Source organism: Tenrec ecaudatus, chromosome 1 (assembly GCF_050624435.1).
Source record: "Tenrec ecaudatus isolate mTenEca1 chromosome 1, mTenEca1.hap1, whole genome shotgun sequence".
Taxonomy (NCBI): domain Eukaryota; kingdom Metazoa; phylum Chordata; class Mammalia; order Afrosoricida; family Tenrecidae; genus Tenrec; species Tenrec ecaudatus.
This window is the reverse complement of record NC_134530.1, coordinates 86,577,341-86,595,062: the sequence shown is the minus strand read 5'-3', so window position 1 is coordinate 86,595,062 and position 17,722 is coordinate 86,577,341. Positions and strand designations below refer to the sequence as shown.

At 38.2% G+C, this 17,722-nt stretch overlaps 1 protein-coding gene across 1 annotated transcript in view; it reads left to right on the top strand.

Moving 5' to 3' along the window:
• C1H1orf87 (chromosome 1 C1orf87 homolog) overlaps nt 1-17,722 on the top strand; it is a 110,001-nt gene that overhangs the window by 22,165 nt on the left and 70,114 nt on the right. The window contains exons 3-4 of the mRNA XM_075534599.1: nt 15,457-15,585; nt 16,350-16,613. Of these exons, the coding sequence (XP_075390714.1) occupies nt 15,457-15,585; nt 16,350-16,613 (393 nt within the window). The remainder of the gene's footprint in view (nt 1-15,456; nt 15,586-16,349; nt 16,614-17,722) is intronic.

Sequence of the window (17,722 nt, the reverse complement as noted above, 5' to 3'; positions counted from 1 at the left end):
TTTGGTGAACACTAGACTGCCAACCACAAGATTGGCAGTTCAAACTAACCAGAAGGTCCTCAGGAGGCAGATGAAGCAGTCTGCTCTTAAAAAATGTATATCTCTGAAGCAAATATGTGTTTGCTATGATTCACAACTGACTCCATGGAAGTGGGCGTGGTAAAGGCCGAATGGGAGAAGAGAGACCAGGGACTAAGACAACTGAAATGAGTCTTCCGGTGATCATAACAAAAATCCTAAAATGACCTCAATTTAAAGAGTAATTTATGCTCTGAAGTTTTATTGCACACAATAAAGGAATCGGCTAACAACTAGTGGAGTGCAACAGATGGCCATAGTCACAGAAATGTAGAAGAGATCCCTGCCATGGCCATTGTCGTTACAGTGTGACTGTGGAAATACCCAAAGTTGTATCTCCCCCAGGAGCAACATCAGAAGTTGAACATGCACCAAGAAACCATTTGTCTCCTAGTTGTTTCCAACTTGTCGTGCTTCTATAATACTCAAAACCCACTTCCATCTATTCCATTCAGACCACGGCAAGACTATATAAGGTTCCCAAGACTGTAAGTCTTTATGGGAACAATGACCTTCTCCCACGGCTCTATAAACTTGATTTGCCATCAAGTCGCCAACTCAAAGTGAACTGCCCCATGGGTTTCCAAAGCAACAGTCTTTATAGAAGAAGGTAGAAAACTCCTTCTCCCATGGAGCTACTAGTAGCTTCTACCTTTAATCACTGTGCCATCAGGGTTTGAAGTTGATCAGACTGGGGGTGAAATATATTTCACTAAATAATCCAGTCAGTCATTAAACAAATAAACAAGTAAGTACCAAGTAAAAAACAATAGAGAGGCCCAAAGGAGAAATTTGATCAGTACCCAGAATTTCTACAGTAGAAAATATAATTTCTAACAAGGAAGAATTACAAAGCATGCAGATAAACAGGAATGTGGCACAATACAGGAGGGTGGGGGAATGGATAGCACAAAGAACTTGCCTGTCACATAGATCAGTTGTCTATCAGAAAATAGAGAGAGAGAGATAAGACTTTAAAGTAGCCATTGTAAAATATTCATAGAATTAAAAGAACATATGATTAAAGAAGAAAGGCATGATGACAATGTTGCATCAGATGGAAACTATTACCTATTAATTAGAAACTATTAACCATCCAATTATTGATATGGGATAAATTTATTTTTTAAAACTGGACTTTTTAGAGTTGAAGAGTACACTAATGGAAATGAAAACTTCACTAAAGGAGGTCCACAGTAAGTGTGAACTGGCAGAAAAGAGAAGTGAGCTTAAAGACAGATCTGAATGCAATACAAAAATGACTGATACAGTTTTTATTATGCAAAGTTCCAAAACCTACAACAAAAAAGTGCATAAATATATGACAAATGGGAAGGGGTAGTCTTCCCTTCCTATCATTCCTTCCTATCATAGACACCTCTCTCTCTCTCGCTCTCTCTCTCTCACACACACACACACACACGTACACACAATATTTACCTAAAATTAAGAAATAGTATGATAAATATTCCTTAAATTTATAAAAATATGCCACCTTTTTCTAAATAAGTAGACTCTTACTAAGAATCTTATTAATTGTATCTTAATATAAGTTAGAATTTTTTTCATCTATTCAATTGGAAAAAGTCCAGAAATCTGGCAACATATTATATTGGAAATTTATGGGGAAACAAATATTCTCTTGTATTGCTAAAGGAAATTTTAAAGGAAAAAAGCTTTGAGGAAAGAAATTTGGTAGTAATAAATAAAATATTATACCTATTTTTAACATGAAATTTCCACTTCAGTGGAACAAATGTTAAGTGATTGTGCAGAAACTATTCAGTGCAGTTTTATTTAAAATATCAAAATACATAAAACAACCTAGAGGTCCACTAAAATGTAATTGTTTCAATAAATATAAGGTACATCTACACAACAAAGTACTATGAAATTATAAGAAGAAATTAAGAGAGTACACAGATAAGATAGCAGCTTAGTCAAAGAAACCAGGCCACCATCCTACAGGAAAAACATGAGACACCAAATGAAAGAGAGACAGATCTAAGACAGTCTTACCCTGACCAGCACACAGGAGGATATAGAATTGGATCGAAGAGAGAAGCGAAGGATAAATTGAATAAAAACTATCAACAAGGAGCCATGAGCAGGTGAATGCTCTCCCGGCCAGCCCAAGGCCACACAGTCATCTTGTGACAAAGCAAGCAGCATCCTTGGGAGAAGAGTATAGGAATCCCTAATAAGAGGCAGGTAAAATTGGACTGAAGCAAGATGAGCAGAGCAGCACCACATTTAAGGAAGGAAAAAAATGCAGGAAAGCAAATGTGAACTCCAGAGATGCATGTGACAGAAAACCAACACCAAACCACACCCTGAGGTTAAGATACATGAAAACATCACCCAGATATCAACCCAGAAAATGAAGTCTTAAAGTAAAATAAAATCACCTAGCTGAAAACAAGGAACAGTGATATAAATCTATAATCTACCATCATCTCAACAGAAATGGGAATGAATGATAAAATATTAAAATGTTCTTATAAAGAGAAAGTCTAGCTGATACAAAGAAATAGTAGGCTGTTTTAACGTTAGTAAAATAAAGTCACTCTTAAAGTAACCACAAATATATCTAATAAATTTACTCACAAAATACATGAATAGAAATACAAAAAGACCCAGTAAACACAAGTTAAATAAAAGCAAGGGCAATGCGTTGACAATCCATAAACAGAATTCAGCACAGAGAACTAAGTGGGGCAAATCATGAGCACTACATGTGCGCATGCACACAGTGTAAGAAGATGACAGCAGTTAATTTATATCTATTGATAATTACACCAAACCAAAATGATTTAAATGCACCAATCAAGAGACTGGGTACTAGAATTTTTTAAATGATACATCAATATGTTGCCTACAAGAAACACATTTTAGACATGAATAGACTAAACATTAAAGGGTAGGAAAATATATCAAGGAAACAATACTCAAGAAGAGTAGGAATGAAATATTAATTTCTGAGAAATAAACTTTGAATCAAGCTCCATCATAAAATGCAAAGATAAAACACATGTTTAATGTATCAATCTATAAATATAATTCATATTTACACACAAGTGACAGAGTTCAAAAATACAAACACAAATTAACAGAACTGGAAAAGAATTGGAAAGTTCTATAATAATAGTAGCAGACTTTAGAGAGAAATTCAACAAAGATATCCAAAGCTAGATGACAGCCAATCCATTTTACCTCATAATTCTTTTGCGAACTCTTCTTTTGAGAACACTTAACCCAACAGCAACATGGTACACATGTTCTCCAATGGGCGTGGATCCTTGCCCAGCACATCCAATTGTGTTAAGCCAGGTTGGCTAAAGAATCAAATCCAGTGACCCTCATGTATGGTTAAGAAAAGGATTTCTATCTAGAAGTAATTATATATCAAGAAAACATCCCAGGCCAGTCTAACCCAAGTCCATAAATTCGATACTAGTCCATAAAGCCCTCTGCAGATTCATGCAGCCACATCCAATGATAGAGAATGTGGGAAGGTCACAAGCCAGTGGGTACAAAGTCCTGCGGATCCCAGGTTGGCAGAAATCATGGCAGGGATCCAGCAACTCTGGTCAAAGCAGAGAGAGAAGGGAAGGTTCCCTGGGCCCTCTTTATGAGAAGGTCATGCCCACAAGGAGGCACCATCAGACTGTGACCTGATTGATAAGTTGAATACCACCCCTACGCTTTTATCTAGCTTCACGTTGACAAGAAACTATGTAACTACTAGCCATAGAGCTAGCCACAGTAAATTCACAAAACATCCAAATTATACAAAGCATCTCCTCAGATCTCCATCCCACAAACTAGAAATCAACAACAGGAAGATTAAGGAAAAATAAAGAAGTTCAAGGAAGCCAGATCACACCTTGCTTTAAAATGACTGGGTATGATAAGGATTTAAGGAATTTAGTAATTCTTAAAATAAAAGGTGAATTAAAACAAAGCATTCTAAAATTTTGGACACAGAAAAACAGGGGAGAATGTATACCAATAAATAAGTATAATAAAGAAGAAAGGGCTAAATCAATACCTACACCTTACAACTCAAACAAATCAAAAAGAGCAGCATAAGTAGTCCACCGTCATCAGAAGGCCTGAAATAATAAATATTAGAAAGCAGTAATCTAATAAAGAAATAATAAAGAAGGCGAGAAATATGTTCTTGGAAAGGATTAATAAAATTGACAAATCACTAGCCAAACGGACAATGAAAAACAAAAGAGAGAGAGAAGATATAAATACAAAAAAAAATTAAAAATGAGTTGATGGACTACATTAGAAACATCGAAGAAACTCAAAAGCAGAAGGAGGAACACAAGTTATTTAACATGTTTCGCCACCACAATAAAAAAAGACCTGACCAAGACGATTTTACTGGAAAGCTATAACAAATATTCAGAGAAGATTTGAATCAATTCTGTGTACTCTTGTGGCACATAGACAATAAGTTATTCATTTGATAAAACCAATATAAGCTTGATATTAAGACCAGTCAAAGAGATGACTTAAAAAGAAAATTATGAAGTAATATCCTTCATGGATATTGTGACAAAATTATCAACAAAACCCTGCTTCATAGAATACAATAGGTATCAGAACAACAATGACAAGTCACAGCCAAGTAGAATACATACTAGGAATGCAAGGATGGATTAACATTAGAAAATCAAGTAATATAATTCCCTGTATTAAGAAAGGTAAAGAATAACTTGATCATCTCATTCTACGTAAAAAAGGTATTTGAGAAAATCAAACACCCTTTGTGGAAAAAGCTCAGCAAAATAAGAATTGAAGTAAAATTCTGTAACATAATTAATACGTATATATAATATCCAACTATATATAAAATATCATATAGCCAACTCATTGCTGTTTAATAGATTTTGACTGATGAAGACTTTATAGGACAATGTAGAACTAACTGCCTCTGCAGGTTTCCAATACTATGTACCTCATCTCACAGAATTAGAAAGCCTCATCTCCCACAGCATGACTGGTTGTTACAAATTGTTGACCTAAGATGTAACTACTACACAATCAGGACTCCTACAAAACCAGGAGCAAATATTAGTCTCCATAGTGGCTGCTCTTGGGTGCTGGTGAATTAGTTCTGCTGCAGTCACCATTCATTCTTTCTCAAGGACTGGCGGTTCCGAATATCACAGCCAATGAACATGAGATGAAGCCTTGCCATTGCTTTTGAAGAGCGTCCTGGTTGTACTTTTTCCAAGACACATCTGTTTGTTCTTTGGGGAGCACATAGTTCTTTGAAAATTCATTGCCAGCAACACACACCAAATACACCAGTTCTTCTCTGGTGTTCCTTATCTGTTATTCAGCTTCCCATCTTTATCGAACTACTGAAATGAACATGACTTGGGTTAGGCACGCCTTAGTCATCAAAGTGGTATCTTTATTCTTTAAAGAAGTCTGGAGTAGATTTCGCCAATGAAATGTGTCGTGTGATTTCTTGACTGCTACTTTCAAGAGTCTTGATTCTGGATCCGTCCTGATAACTTCATTTTTTCTTTCATTTATCCTGAGCTTACACTTTGGTACAGTTATGAGGATTTATGTTTTCTCTACAGTTACTTTTCAACTATATAGAAGCCTTTATTCGTGGATCTCCATCAGTACCATGCATCAAGTCCTCCTAACTTTTAGCAAGCAAGGTTGCTACCTATCGTAGGTTAATGAGCTATCCTCTAATTCTGAAGCTTTGGTTTTTGTCAATGCCTTCAGTGCAGTTTGAACTTCTTCCTTCAGTATCATTAGTTCTTGATAAAACACTACCTCCTAAAATGGTTAATTGCCAACCTACTCATTCAGGAAAGGTAGCAGGGTCTAGCCCACTAGAATTTTATTGGGAAATCTTAACCAATCCACCCACACCCCTGATCGTTTCTTCCTCAGATCTCAAAGAATATTTAAAGAAAACACAGTTTGAGTGCCTCAAAACCAAACCAGACTCACTGAATCCATCTGGACTCACACCAACCTACAGGAAAGAGTAGAATGTGTCCCTTTGAGCTTCTGAGACTGTAAATCGTTATGAACGTAGCAAGTGTCATATTTCTTCCTTGGAAACCTGGTGGAGTTGAACTTCTGACTTGAGATTAGCAGACCAAGCCGTAACTCACTGTGCCATCACGGCTCTGTGGATGAGTCCCTAGGGGATTAAAAAACAAAACAAAGGGTGCAGCTTTCTCTCAAGAAGAGTTAGAGAGAGGTAAACACTGCCTTCAGAGTATGTAGACCTACCTAGAGGGTATGTTGAGAAACACTGGTGTTCCATTTTAATTATTTTTTGTTTAATGAAGAATTCTGTGAGTTTTGTAGGAATACTTTGAACTTACTCTGATTTTTTGGCTTTGATTTCACACACTAAGTTTGTATGCCCTCATAAAAATCTAAGCAAAGGGAAATAGGTGATCCTCCTAGGAATGATGTGAAGAATGAAAGCTGTAATGTGTTTTAGCTATTTTGTCCATTCTGAAAGTATCCTATGTAGTTATTTGTTATTCTTTCTGTGTATCTCCTATGACTCTATATTGAGCACTGCTGACTTACAGCGTGGAAAACATGGATATATTTGTTGCATGAATAGAGAAACTAAAAGTCAGAGATGTTAATTATCTTGTTCAGGTCAAATGTATGCTGTGCTCTAGATTTCTCCTTTTACTGATATAAATCATCATTGGCTCTTGCTTTTCATAAGAAAGGTGTCAAATAAGATAAAATATGGGAATATTCCTTAAGAATCATCCTATGAGTTCATAAATTTCCATAATATTCTCAAAATCTCTGATACTACCGGTTTCTCCTTTGCTTTACTTTAGAATCATAAAATATTATTTAGAGAAGACACAATAATCTCAAATGAACCGATCAATTCTACGTTTGTGACATTAACTTAAAAGTATAATTATGAATGAAGCACAGAGATTTAACATAGAATTAATACCTTTCTAGGGGTGTTGGGATTTTCAATTTCTCTAAGTGAAAACAAGTCCTTTAAAGATTGCTTATAAGTACAATGGCATTCAGTGGAAATCAGGAGTACTCTTTGTACAAGACAAGTAAACACATCAATTACTTATTTCACAATGGATAGCTGAGGTATGGAAAAAGTTTCCAAGCACGGCTAAAAATAAAAAGTTGATATTTTTTCTCAAGCAAATTAGATCAAGGTTAATATGCTCTAAAAATGTTCATTGGTTCATAAATGAGCTCATGTGTTAAAGATGAAAAGAGAGAGAGATTTATGTGAAACATTTGAATAAGATTTTTGAAAATATAGAATTAGAAAAAGTTAATATTTCCAAATTGATAGTATGCCTAATGTGATTATAATGATTATTTTTACAAGTTAACATAATATCATAAGTAACAATTTGAAATTTTACATAATATTTATAAAAATATTTAAACAATTTGTTCTAACTCTTCATTATCTAAAAGTTCATGTATAGACACCTCTAGTAAGAAAAGGATCCCTGGGGGATTGCAGCTAATCCTTGGAGTGTTAAGTGCAAGGTCAGCAGTTTAAGACCACCAGCGGCTCCCATGAGAAGAAAGACAAAGCTTTCTGCATCACTAAGAGGTACCATTGCTGAAACCGCCCAGTGCACTTCTACCTTGTCCGGTAGTGTCCTTGTAAGTCAGAGTTGCCTTGAAGGGAATGAATATAGTTTGGGTGAACGACAGAAAGGGGCACCTTGGTGGCACAGTGCGTTGTGCATTTGGCTGCTAACCACAAGGTCAGACGCTCACAACTTTCCAGGAGAAAGATGAGGCATTCAGCACCTACAGTTACACCACCGCCTGTCTGTCAGTTTTTCATTTTATCACACTGGAGGGGCTTCTGAGCTGCCGTGAGGCTGAGAGCTATGTCACTGGTATTTGAGATACAGGAGGTTCACCCAACGTTCAGTACAGCAATGTAAGAACGGACTACAAAGAAAAATACGTTGTCGGCTTCCGAGGAACGAGCCCCTGGAAACCTCCTGGCTAGCACGGAAGCACCGTCACACACTGAAAGCTCAAGGAGAAGCAGTAGAAAAGGGCCAGAGACCAAGCCAGAAGCTTAGGCCCTCAGGTCGGAAGGCACCAAAAACATTCCTCAGGAAGAGCTGCCTTCTCAATGTAGCGTAGACCTTAACGACTTAGATGGAGTAAGAGTGTGAGTAAAGCTTTCTGGACCTTCATTTGCTGAAAGGACAGGACATAAAATGAGAAGAAAAGGCTACAAACACCAATGACTAATTGGAATGATGCATTGCACTGGGCTGATAAGACCTCTTAAACGTGTTAAAAGCAAAAATGTCACCATGAGGACTAAGATGTGCCCGACACAAGCCATGATATTTTCAATTGCCTCATAAGCCCTAGAAAGTTGAACATTGAATAAGGAAGACTGAAGAAAAACTGATGTGTGTCTTATAGTGCTGGCAAAGGATATTAACAGTATTGTGGACTACCCAAAGAACAAACGCATGTCTTAGAAAATGTACAGCCAGAATGCTCCTTATAGGCAAGAAGGGTGTGAGTTTGTCTCAAGTACTCTGGACTTATCAGGAGAGACCGAGTCCCTTCAGAAGGACTTCATGCTTGGTAAAGTGACATGAAAAGAGGAAGGTCCTTGACAAGATGGATTGCCCCTGTGGCAGCATCGGTGGGCTCAGGCAGGGAGCACTTGTGAGGCTGGCACAGGACCAGGCAGTGTTTCATTCTGTTGTGTATACGGTTGCTATGGGTTAGACCCAACTCTGTGACACCTAACAACAACAACAAGACAAATGTTATCACTGAACGCTTCTCTGCTGCCATCCACCGACTGAAGACGTGCCTAAGTATATTGTCCTTGGACGACATCTGTGCGTAGATGAACAGGAACCTAAGCGGCACCTCCTTTCTACTTTTCCTCATCTGTGAAGGCTACATAGTAACCACATGCTTCACCTCCATCTTGGAGGACAAAGGATACAGGCAGTGGTGGAATTCTACCAGTTCACATGAGATCTTTAAAACCTGTACCTAATTTTTGTTTTCTTAAATTTTGGTGAACAGGTTGTTAAAATAGCGCCATGATCAGGGTTCTCTCTAACATTCTCTCTGGGCAGCCGCCCAAAGTGGAAATCACAAATTTAGATTCCTTATTCTTTGTTTTACACAGTTTTATTGGCACTTCATTCAATATCATACAATTAAATATTCCAATCATATCAAGAAGAGTAGTACAATCACTACAACAATCAATTTTGAACATCATCTTCTTCTTGTACTCATTGTTATTCCTGTAATTCTTTTTCAATTGTGGCAAAAATGCACACGACAAAATATTCCCAATTCAACAACTTCTTCAGTGCCATTGATTATACACTTTGTGTTGTACAACCATTATTGATATCTTTTCCCAAATTATTCACCACGATTAACATAAACTCATTTCCCCTTAACAAATACTCTTCCTCCTTCATCCATGGTAACCACTGGTCAAGCTTGTTTGTTTGTTGAGTAGTTATCTTGGTATAATATTCATATATCATACACTTCCATAGTTAAAGATCTGAATATACATCATCCAATCAGATCCACTGCTCCCTCCTCTCTCCCACATTCATTGTTTTCCCTCAATCTCCCCACCAGAATCCCATCCTCTTGCATCAATTACTGACTCTATGCATTTCCTCCTTCTGTGCTTCATAAACTTGGAAATCTAATATAAACAATAAAAGTAAAAAACAAACAAAAGAATAAGATAATAATGATGATATAAAGATAAAAATTAAAAGTAAGAAAGAGACAACTACCAAATAATATTTTTAAATAATTAAAATAAAATTTTAATATTTTATATTTAATTATAATGTATTGTTAAATTATAATATTCTAAATAATATTTGAAAACCTGGAGAAGAAATGTTCATCATGGAAAAGCAAAAAATATTTGAGCAGAGAACAAATTCAGGTTAGGTTAAAAAGGTGGTCAACTGACCAATATCATATTATACCATGATTTAATATAGCATAAATAAATTTACAATGTCTGTCTGATAGTAAGGCTGTTCTAATAAAGCTTAATCTGACTGGATGCTCTGCAGATGGATTTTGGGTTCACACTGTCCTCCATTGCCTTCTACACATCGGTGTTCACAATTTAAGCTCTAATACTCCTCCCTCCATCATATTTGGATTTTGATGTCATCTCTGCATCATAGAGGCTGCTGTACTTCTTCAAGATGGACTTAGTTGACCCCTCACATAGATAGCTAATTGTTTGAATGTAAATCATAAAGACCCCAATCATTATTCCAATTGATAGCCAGGCCCCATCTGCTTTCTTCACCACACTTTTCCGTGGACTCTTCACTTCAGTAATCTCTTCATGATGGTGAGTATCAAGCAGGATCTTGTTATAAGATGCAACTGTTCTTGGATTGGGGCTAGAATTACAGGGGAGCCCTGAATAAATCTGCTTGTCCCTTATGTCCATTATGAATGGATCTGGTTTACTTTGGTGGTCATATTGTAACAAAAACAAAAAGCTGAAAGAACAACAAACACCAAACCAAATCAAACAAAATAGAGAATAATTATCCATCATCCTCCTTGGGTAGAAAGCTATTTTAATGATGACATCAATAATTTTTCCAATGGCCTAGAATTTAAGGTACTGCTGATATGAGGAATTTATGCGAGTGTAGTACAACTGCTAACTGCAAGCCAAGAATTGTTGCTTTGTACAGATTGACTTCTTAATTGATTGAGCTCTGTTTACATCGAGATTGGGATTGGGGCTGGGGGAAAATTTTCTGTATCATTTCTTACAAGGGCACATCCTCGCTTTCTAAGATTAAAAGCTGTTATATTAATGCAAGGGGAGCATTGAGATACTAAATATATGGTGGTTCTGGAGACCCTTTCACTGGACACCCTTTAATCCCACCCAAGGTCCAATGACCTCCATTTCCACAGTCCTGCAGAGGCCATCCTTTCCTTCACCTCCTATTGGGATAGCTCAGTCCTAAGTACAGGTAGTTTTGAGGTAGGGTCCAGTTCGTTTAGTCGAGCTTACATGTTAGGTCCTTCTAGTGTGGCCCTTGGGGATGCCATGTTCCTTGTAAGGATAGTGTCTAAGTTCATCTTGACATGCTGCACCAAGGGTTGGGTTGAAACAAACTTTGAAGTCTCTACCCAGGACCATAGAGCTGGATTTATTCCCATTGGTTCTCTACAATCATTGTGTAACATTCCTTCCAGATGTGAGGTTGCGCCTCCCACGTCCCACCATACCCACCACAGAGATGTCAATGCCTCCTCTGAAATGTAAACGGTACCCTCCCCGGGTCATAACTCGATTTTCCAGAAAGGTTCTCCTCTCATTCTTGTAGAGGACCCATGATTTTGTCGCGGCCTTTTCTCAATGCTACATAGCATCCAACAGATAGTCTCTCCCTTCTATCCTTTCTTGAGTGAGTGACCCCAGCCACTGTGTCTCCTCTTTTGAAGTGGTTCTTATAAAGTGCACTAAAGGGGGTGATATATGGTTCATGTCCAGTAGATATTCTACCCTTTTTGGTGGGAATTGATATCCAGGATTTGTTTAATTTGTATTTCTCCTTTTAGCACTGGACTCATGTATAAAACATTTGTCCTTTAGTGATGCACTTACTTCACTCCACATAATGGTTTCCAGGTCCTTCCATGTCATGTGGTGTTTCATGCTGTCATCACTGTTTTCGGGGCTGCATAGTATTCCATTGTGTGTATGTACGATAGTTTCTTTATCCATTCTTCCACTGTTGGGCATTTGGGCTGCTTCCAATTTCTTTCTATTGTGAACTGTGCTGCTATAAACATGTGAGAGCATGCATCCACTTATGTTGTGCTTCTTATTTCGTTGGAGTATATGCTTAATCGTGGTATTGCTAGACTAGATTTGTGTAGGATTTCAATTCCTAGTTGTTTTACGTATCTCCATATCATTTTCCATAGTGCTTTCATGTATTCACAAGTCCACTAACAGTGTATACGAGTTCCAATCTCTCCAGTCCTCTAAAGCATTTGTTGTTTTCTGGGTTTTCTTTTTCTTCCTTTCTTTCTTTTTTGAATTGGGCTTGCAATGTGGCTGTAAAGTGATATGGTGGTATTAATTTGCATCTCCTTGGTGGCCAGTTATAATGAGTATTTTTTTCATTTGTACTTCATTTTTGCTGACCTGTCTAGCCATTTGTACTTCGTTTTTGCTGACCTGTCTGTTCATGTCTTTGTTCTCATGCTTTAACTGGGTCATTTGTTAATTTCTTATTGAACTGTTGTAGAGTTCTGTATATTTCCATAGTTGGACCCTTGTCCAATGAGTCCTTGATTAAAAACATTTTCCCAGTCTGTGGGATCTAATTTTCCTCTCCTAAAGAAGTCTTTTGATGTATCTAAGTGATATAATTTACATATAAGCATCTATCTTGTCTTCCGCAATGTGTGCCTCCTTCGTTATATTTGGTAGTCTATGTATGAACTGCAATCAAGCCTTTAATTTGTTTCAACTTAATTATTGATTATCCTGATAGCTTTGATTTTGTTTTTATTGTGGGGTGTGTGTGCCAGGTATTATCTAGTATTTTTTCATTAATATTTTAAAACTTTTATGTTTCTCTTTTGTGGTTCTTATTTAAATACTAACTGCATGAAATAATAGAGTACCTTTTGGTATATCTTTTTTTTAATACTTAAAATGGTCGTTAGGCCAGCAAACCAGTTGTTAAATTATTGGCATCCCACTACAGGATAAAGGTATTCAATACCTATATAAAATCCACTGATGTCTAGTTGATTCAGATGCTGTGACGCTATTGGGCTGAGAACTGCTCCATAGAGTTTCTGAGGCTATAAAACTTTATGGAAGCAGACAGCCTAACCTTCTTCTGGGGGAGCAGCTGGTGGATTTAGACTGGTGACCTTTCAGTTAGCAGGCCACCATTCATGCCCCAGTACCACTAACTCTCTAAAACCATCTGTCTCTTTCTTTTGTGTATACATCCCTGGGATTTTCTAAATCCAGTTCCTGCAATCTTCTTTTTCTTCTTCTTCTACTCCTTCCTTAATCAAATCTAGATACCTTCTCGGTCTATATTTAAATGTCAACTCTTCCAGTAGGTCTTACCCAACCACCAAGCTCAGATTAGCTGGTCCCACGGCCAGTTCCAATAGTGGTACTATTACAATCTGTGATCATGCTTGCCTGCTGTGTCTTCTGCCATCTGCAAGCTCTGTAAAAGCTTGTTCAATGATGACATAGCAGTGTCTACTCCAAATCAGGTAAGATATAAATATGTGTTAAATAAAGTCATAAAGTGATTTAACTTCTACAAGTCTTTGCTTTCCAGATGTATAAATATACTAGTATTAGTACACTTTTATTTCAGTAGCTGTAAGAATTAAATGAAATGACATGAGTAAGGTTATAGGTGATGCCTCATACAGAGTATGTGCCCAATCAATTACTGCTCATTCTTTTGTTTTTTAAATCATTTTATTGGGGGCTCATACAACTGTTATCACAATCCATGCATCCATCCATTGTGTCAAGCATTTTTGTACATTTGTTTCCCTCATCATTCTCAAAAAATTCGCTTTCTACTTGAGCCCTTGATATCAGCTCTTCATTTTTCCCTTCCCTCCTCACTCTCCCCTCCCCCATGAACACTGGATAATTTATAAATTATTATTATTTTGGCATGTCTTACACTATCCGACATCACCTTTCACCCACTTCTCCGCTGTCCATCCCCCAGGGAGGAGGTTATATGTAGATCCTTGTAATGTTCATTCTTAATGCCTACCCTAGAATGCTGTCTTTCCTGCCCACTCTAGAGAGCCTCTTTAAATATTTCTTAAAATGTGCCATGAATCTGAAACATATGTAGTTTTCTATCCATACAGATGGATTAGTCAACATGATTTTCAAATGAATGCAATCAATTTTCATTTAGTCGTAATTGGGCCTCCTTTGGTTGTCATTTCCAGAGCAAGAGAGAATGGATTTTAACATTGATCCTTGTCTCATCATTCGTCCTTTTATATCCTTCAATAACATTGCTTTTGGAATATTATACTATTCTGGGCATCTTAATCCTCTATCCCACTGTTGACAAGGCTTACATTCAATTTTGCTGCATTCTTCAAACTTGCTGATTAAATCAGCTGAAGGATGTCCTTATTTCTAGTAAATGCACTATATTTTTCTCTATATGTGGGATTATAAAGAGACTTTTCCCCAGCTCTTTCTCCCCCAAAGACATACCAAACATTAGGGGCTTTTTTGCCAGCATATGATGGGAGGTCAGATGCTTACAGATGTCCTCCCTGAAGGCAGTCATTTGCCAGACAGGTAGGGATGCTCCCTGCTGTTAAGGACAATGGGTTACTTCTCCCTAAAGGCTTGTGACCATTAGCTTGGTTCCTGTAGGTGGGGTTTACACCCTACTGATAATGGTTCCATGGAGATCCAGAGTACAGGTCAAACCTGCTGAGTGATATCCAAAGTTAGGCTGCCATCCTGAATCTAAGATCCGCCCTTCTTGTCACATGTTACCCCCAATCCCTCCTCTTCCTATTGCATGTATATCCCTAGATTATCCCCTCATTGCTGTATAGTAGAACCCCTTCCTGTGACGTATGTCTTTCCCTGTAATGGGTGGGCTTGCACTCCCTTCAGAGGTATATAGGCCTGGGTTAGCAATAAACAATTATCTGGGGCTCCACTCGTGGCTTCTCATTGGTTCCCCCTCTCATCTCCCATCCTCACTCCCCTGTTCCCATTCCCCTTGTCCTCCTTCCCTTCCCTTCTCTCCATGTAGACCACCAAGTGGGGCTCCACCAAGTGGGGCTGAGTTGAGCATGCTACCATGAAATGTGTCTGACTCCATTATTTCAGTCTCTCTTTTATCTCTCATGCTGTTTATGACATTAGTGTAATATGTATATATCTCAACCATACAATTGTACCTATTGAACCCATGATTAGTGGTGGGGGTCTGGCACACCTCCCAATCACATCAATACTTCATTTTTTGGTCACAGATACTTTTTATCTGATACACAATGAAACACTACTTAATTGTTAATGCTTTACTTATTAATATTTTTTCCAAAGGTGGAAGCCACAAAATCCTGATATCGGTTTTGAAAGAAACTTTCTTCTTTGGGGATCAAAAGGCCACATTAAGTCAGCCTAAATTCATTTGGAACTGGTAGTATGTTTTAGGAAACTGGTTGGCTCACTTGTATTCTCCCTTAATATCTCCCCTCACTTCTGTTCCTTGGTTTCATTTGTCTTGGTATCTTTTCTAATAGGCAAATGTCCACTGCAGCTCTGTACCAACCGGAGACCAATCTCTATCCTACATCCATGGCCTTCCCAGGAGAAACTTCAGAGACTGGTCCTTGGAACAGATGGTGAGAGGTGGCCTTGACCAACCTGAGGTGTGTATACTAAGACTTGTGGATTGTTTCTCTTGTTGATGAAGGGTACTATTTGCTAACAGTGAATTTTGATGTGGAGAGAGTGATGTGACAGGGCACACCACATTTCCCTTGGAATTCTAGATTCAGCCAGCCTGATGACTTTCCAGGAAACTCCCCCTGAGCATCTTACAGACTAACTCCTGGGGTCTCAACTCAACTCTCCTTTCTCAAGGGTTCCTGCACGCAGGAAGGACCACGTTAATCATGATTACTTCCACAAAGAGCTGGACATTGTCTCTAGTCTTTCCCTTCCAACTTCGGACCTAAAGAGCCAGATCAATACTTCTCTAAGACGTTATCCCAAATTATCATTAGCCATAAAAGTTAGTTTTAAAGACACATTATATAGCAGACTTCTCATGGAGTAAATCAACTAGCTTGCCATATTCCTGGTGACCTTGTTTGTGCCAGGGCAGAACTATGATCCAGGGGATCGGAGTGATCTTTTTTGAAATAGATAACCACCCTTTTCTTACATCATACCCGCATTTGGCTACAGATCAGATCATTGGGATACAGTAGGTGTTCTAAAATAGTGTGCTTCCTTTCTTTGCCTGAAGGAAAAAGTCTGAAACATTGTAAACTAATGGATAAGTCCAGGAAGAACCCTGAGCTTCAGGTGGTACCAACAGTGCACTTCTTTTGCTTGCATTCGCCCTAAACCATCTCCCTGAGAGCCAGCTGGGTTGATGTTCTCCCCCTCACCTTCTCGTTTGTGTTAGGAGAGCTGCCAAAGACCCAGCAGAACAACAAGAGAGGACAATTTTCTTCTTTCTTTGGTCAGAAAAGAACTCAACTCAAACCGCTTGAGTTCCAGCTTATTAGACAAGATTCAGAAAGATCTGAAGTCTCTGGACCCCATCTCTTCAGGATATCTTCTCCAATCTCAGATAAGCCATCTCTTCTTGAGGCTTGAAGTCCCTCTGAAATTACCAACAATCAAGATTCTCTGCCAGAGATTTTTGGGGAGAAGTGCTCCTGAAATGGTATGGTCCTCATGCTGTGTTATGGATTCCTTTTGTTTATTTCACTTGTACATACCCCAACCCAAAATCTCATTACTCTGTCATTGATTTCAAATCATAGAGACACAATAGAATGAATCTATGTGGTTTCTGAGGCTGCACATTTTTATGGAAACAGATAATTTCATCTTTCTTCCATGAACAGCTGGTAGGTTTGAAGTGCTGAACTTTCAAAGAGTGATTCAATGCCTACCTCACTGCTCCATCAGAACTCTAGTTTGTATACAGCAGGATAGCCGATATGAGAAGGTGCTTCTTTTTTTAAGAAACTGACTTTACAATTGAGTCCTATGTTAAAAAGTCCATTTATATTCATATATGAAAATACCCTATAAAGATGAGATGCTCATCTAAAAGAATATGCCAGAGTAGGAAGTAGATTTGACTCTCTTATTTAATTCCTCTTTTAAGACCTTTCCTGCCTCAACTTTCATCTTTTCCTTTGAAAACTGTCGGGTCCGTTGTAGGTTGATGCTAATGGGCACAGTTGAGTCCACTGAGTCCAGTTGCAATCTGACTTCAGGGCTTGACTAAGATCTAAGATATTCCTAGAGCATTAGAGATGGGAAGTAGCTTCAAAATTAAATTTAGTATTATCTCTTTACTATTTGGGAGATTAGGCCCCAAAGGGACAAGGGACAGGGACTCACTCAGAGAAACCTGGAATTGATGGGAGACCCAGGACTGAGACCCAGGTCCCCCAATAACAAAGTCACACTTCCCCAGGCACTGAACTTCTAAGAGTTCACACTCAGGAAGAAGGAAGCAGGCTCCAAAGGCAAGCATGCTCAGGGACTAAAGGAGCATAGAAACAAGGCTAAAATAGGGAGGAGGAATGACAATGGGTGGATTATTAGTAGGCATGTGTCCATAGCAAGGTGACAGACAAAGAGCACAATCCTCAGAAATGAAGGTCTATGCTTAAATCCACCACCATTAACTATAGTATCAGGCCTGCCCTCCCCACGCCACCCATTGCCCTTGAGTGGATTCTGACTCATAGCAACCTTCTTTAGAGTTTCCAAGGCTGTAGATCTGGTAAAGAGACAGAATGGAATCTTTCCCTTGGG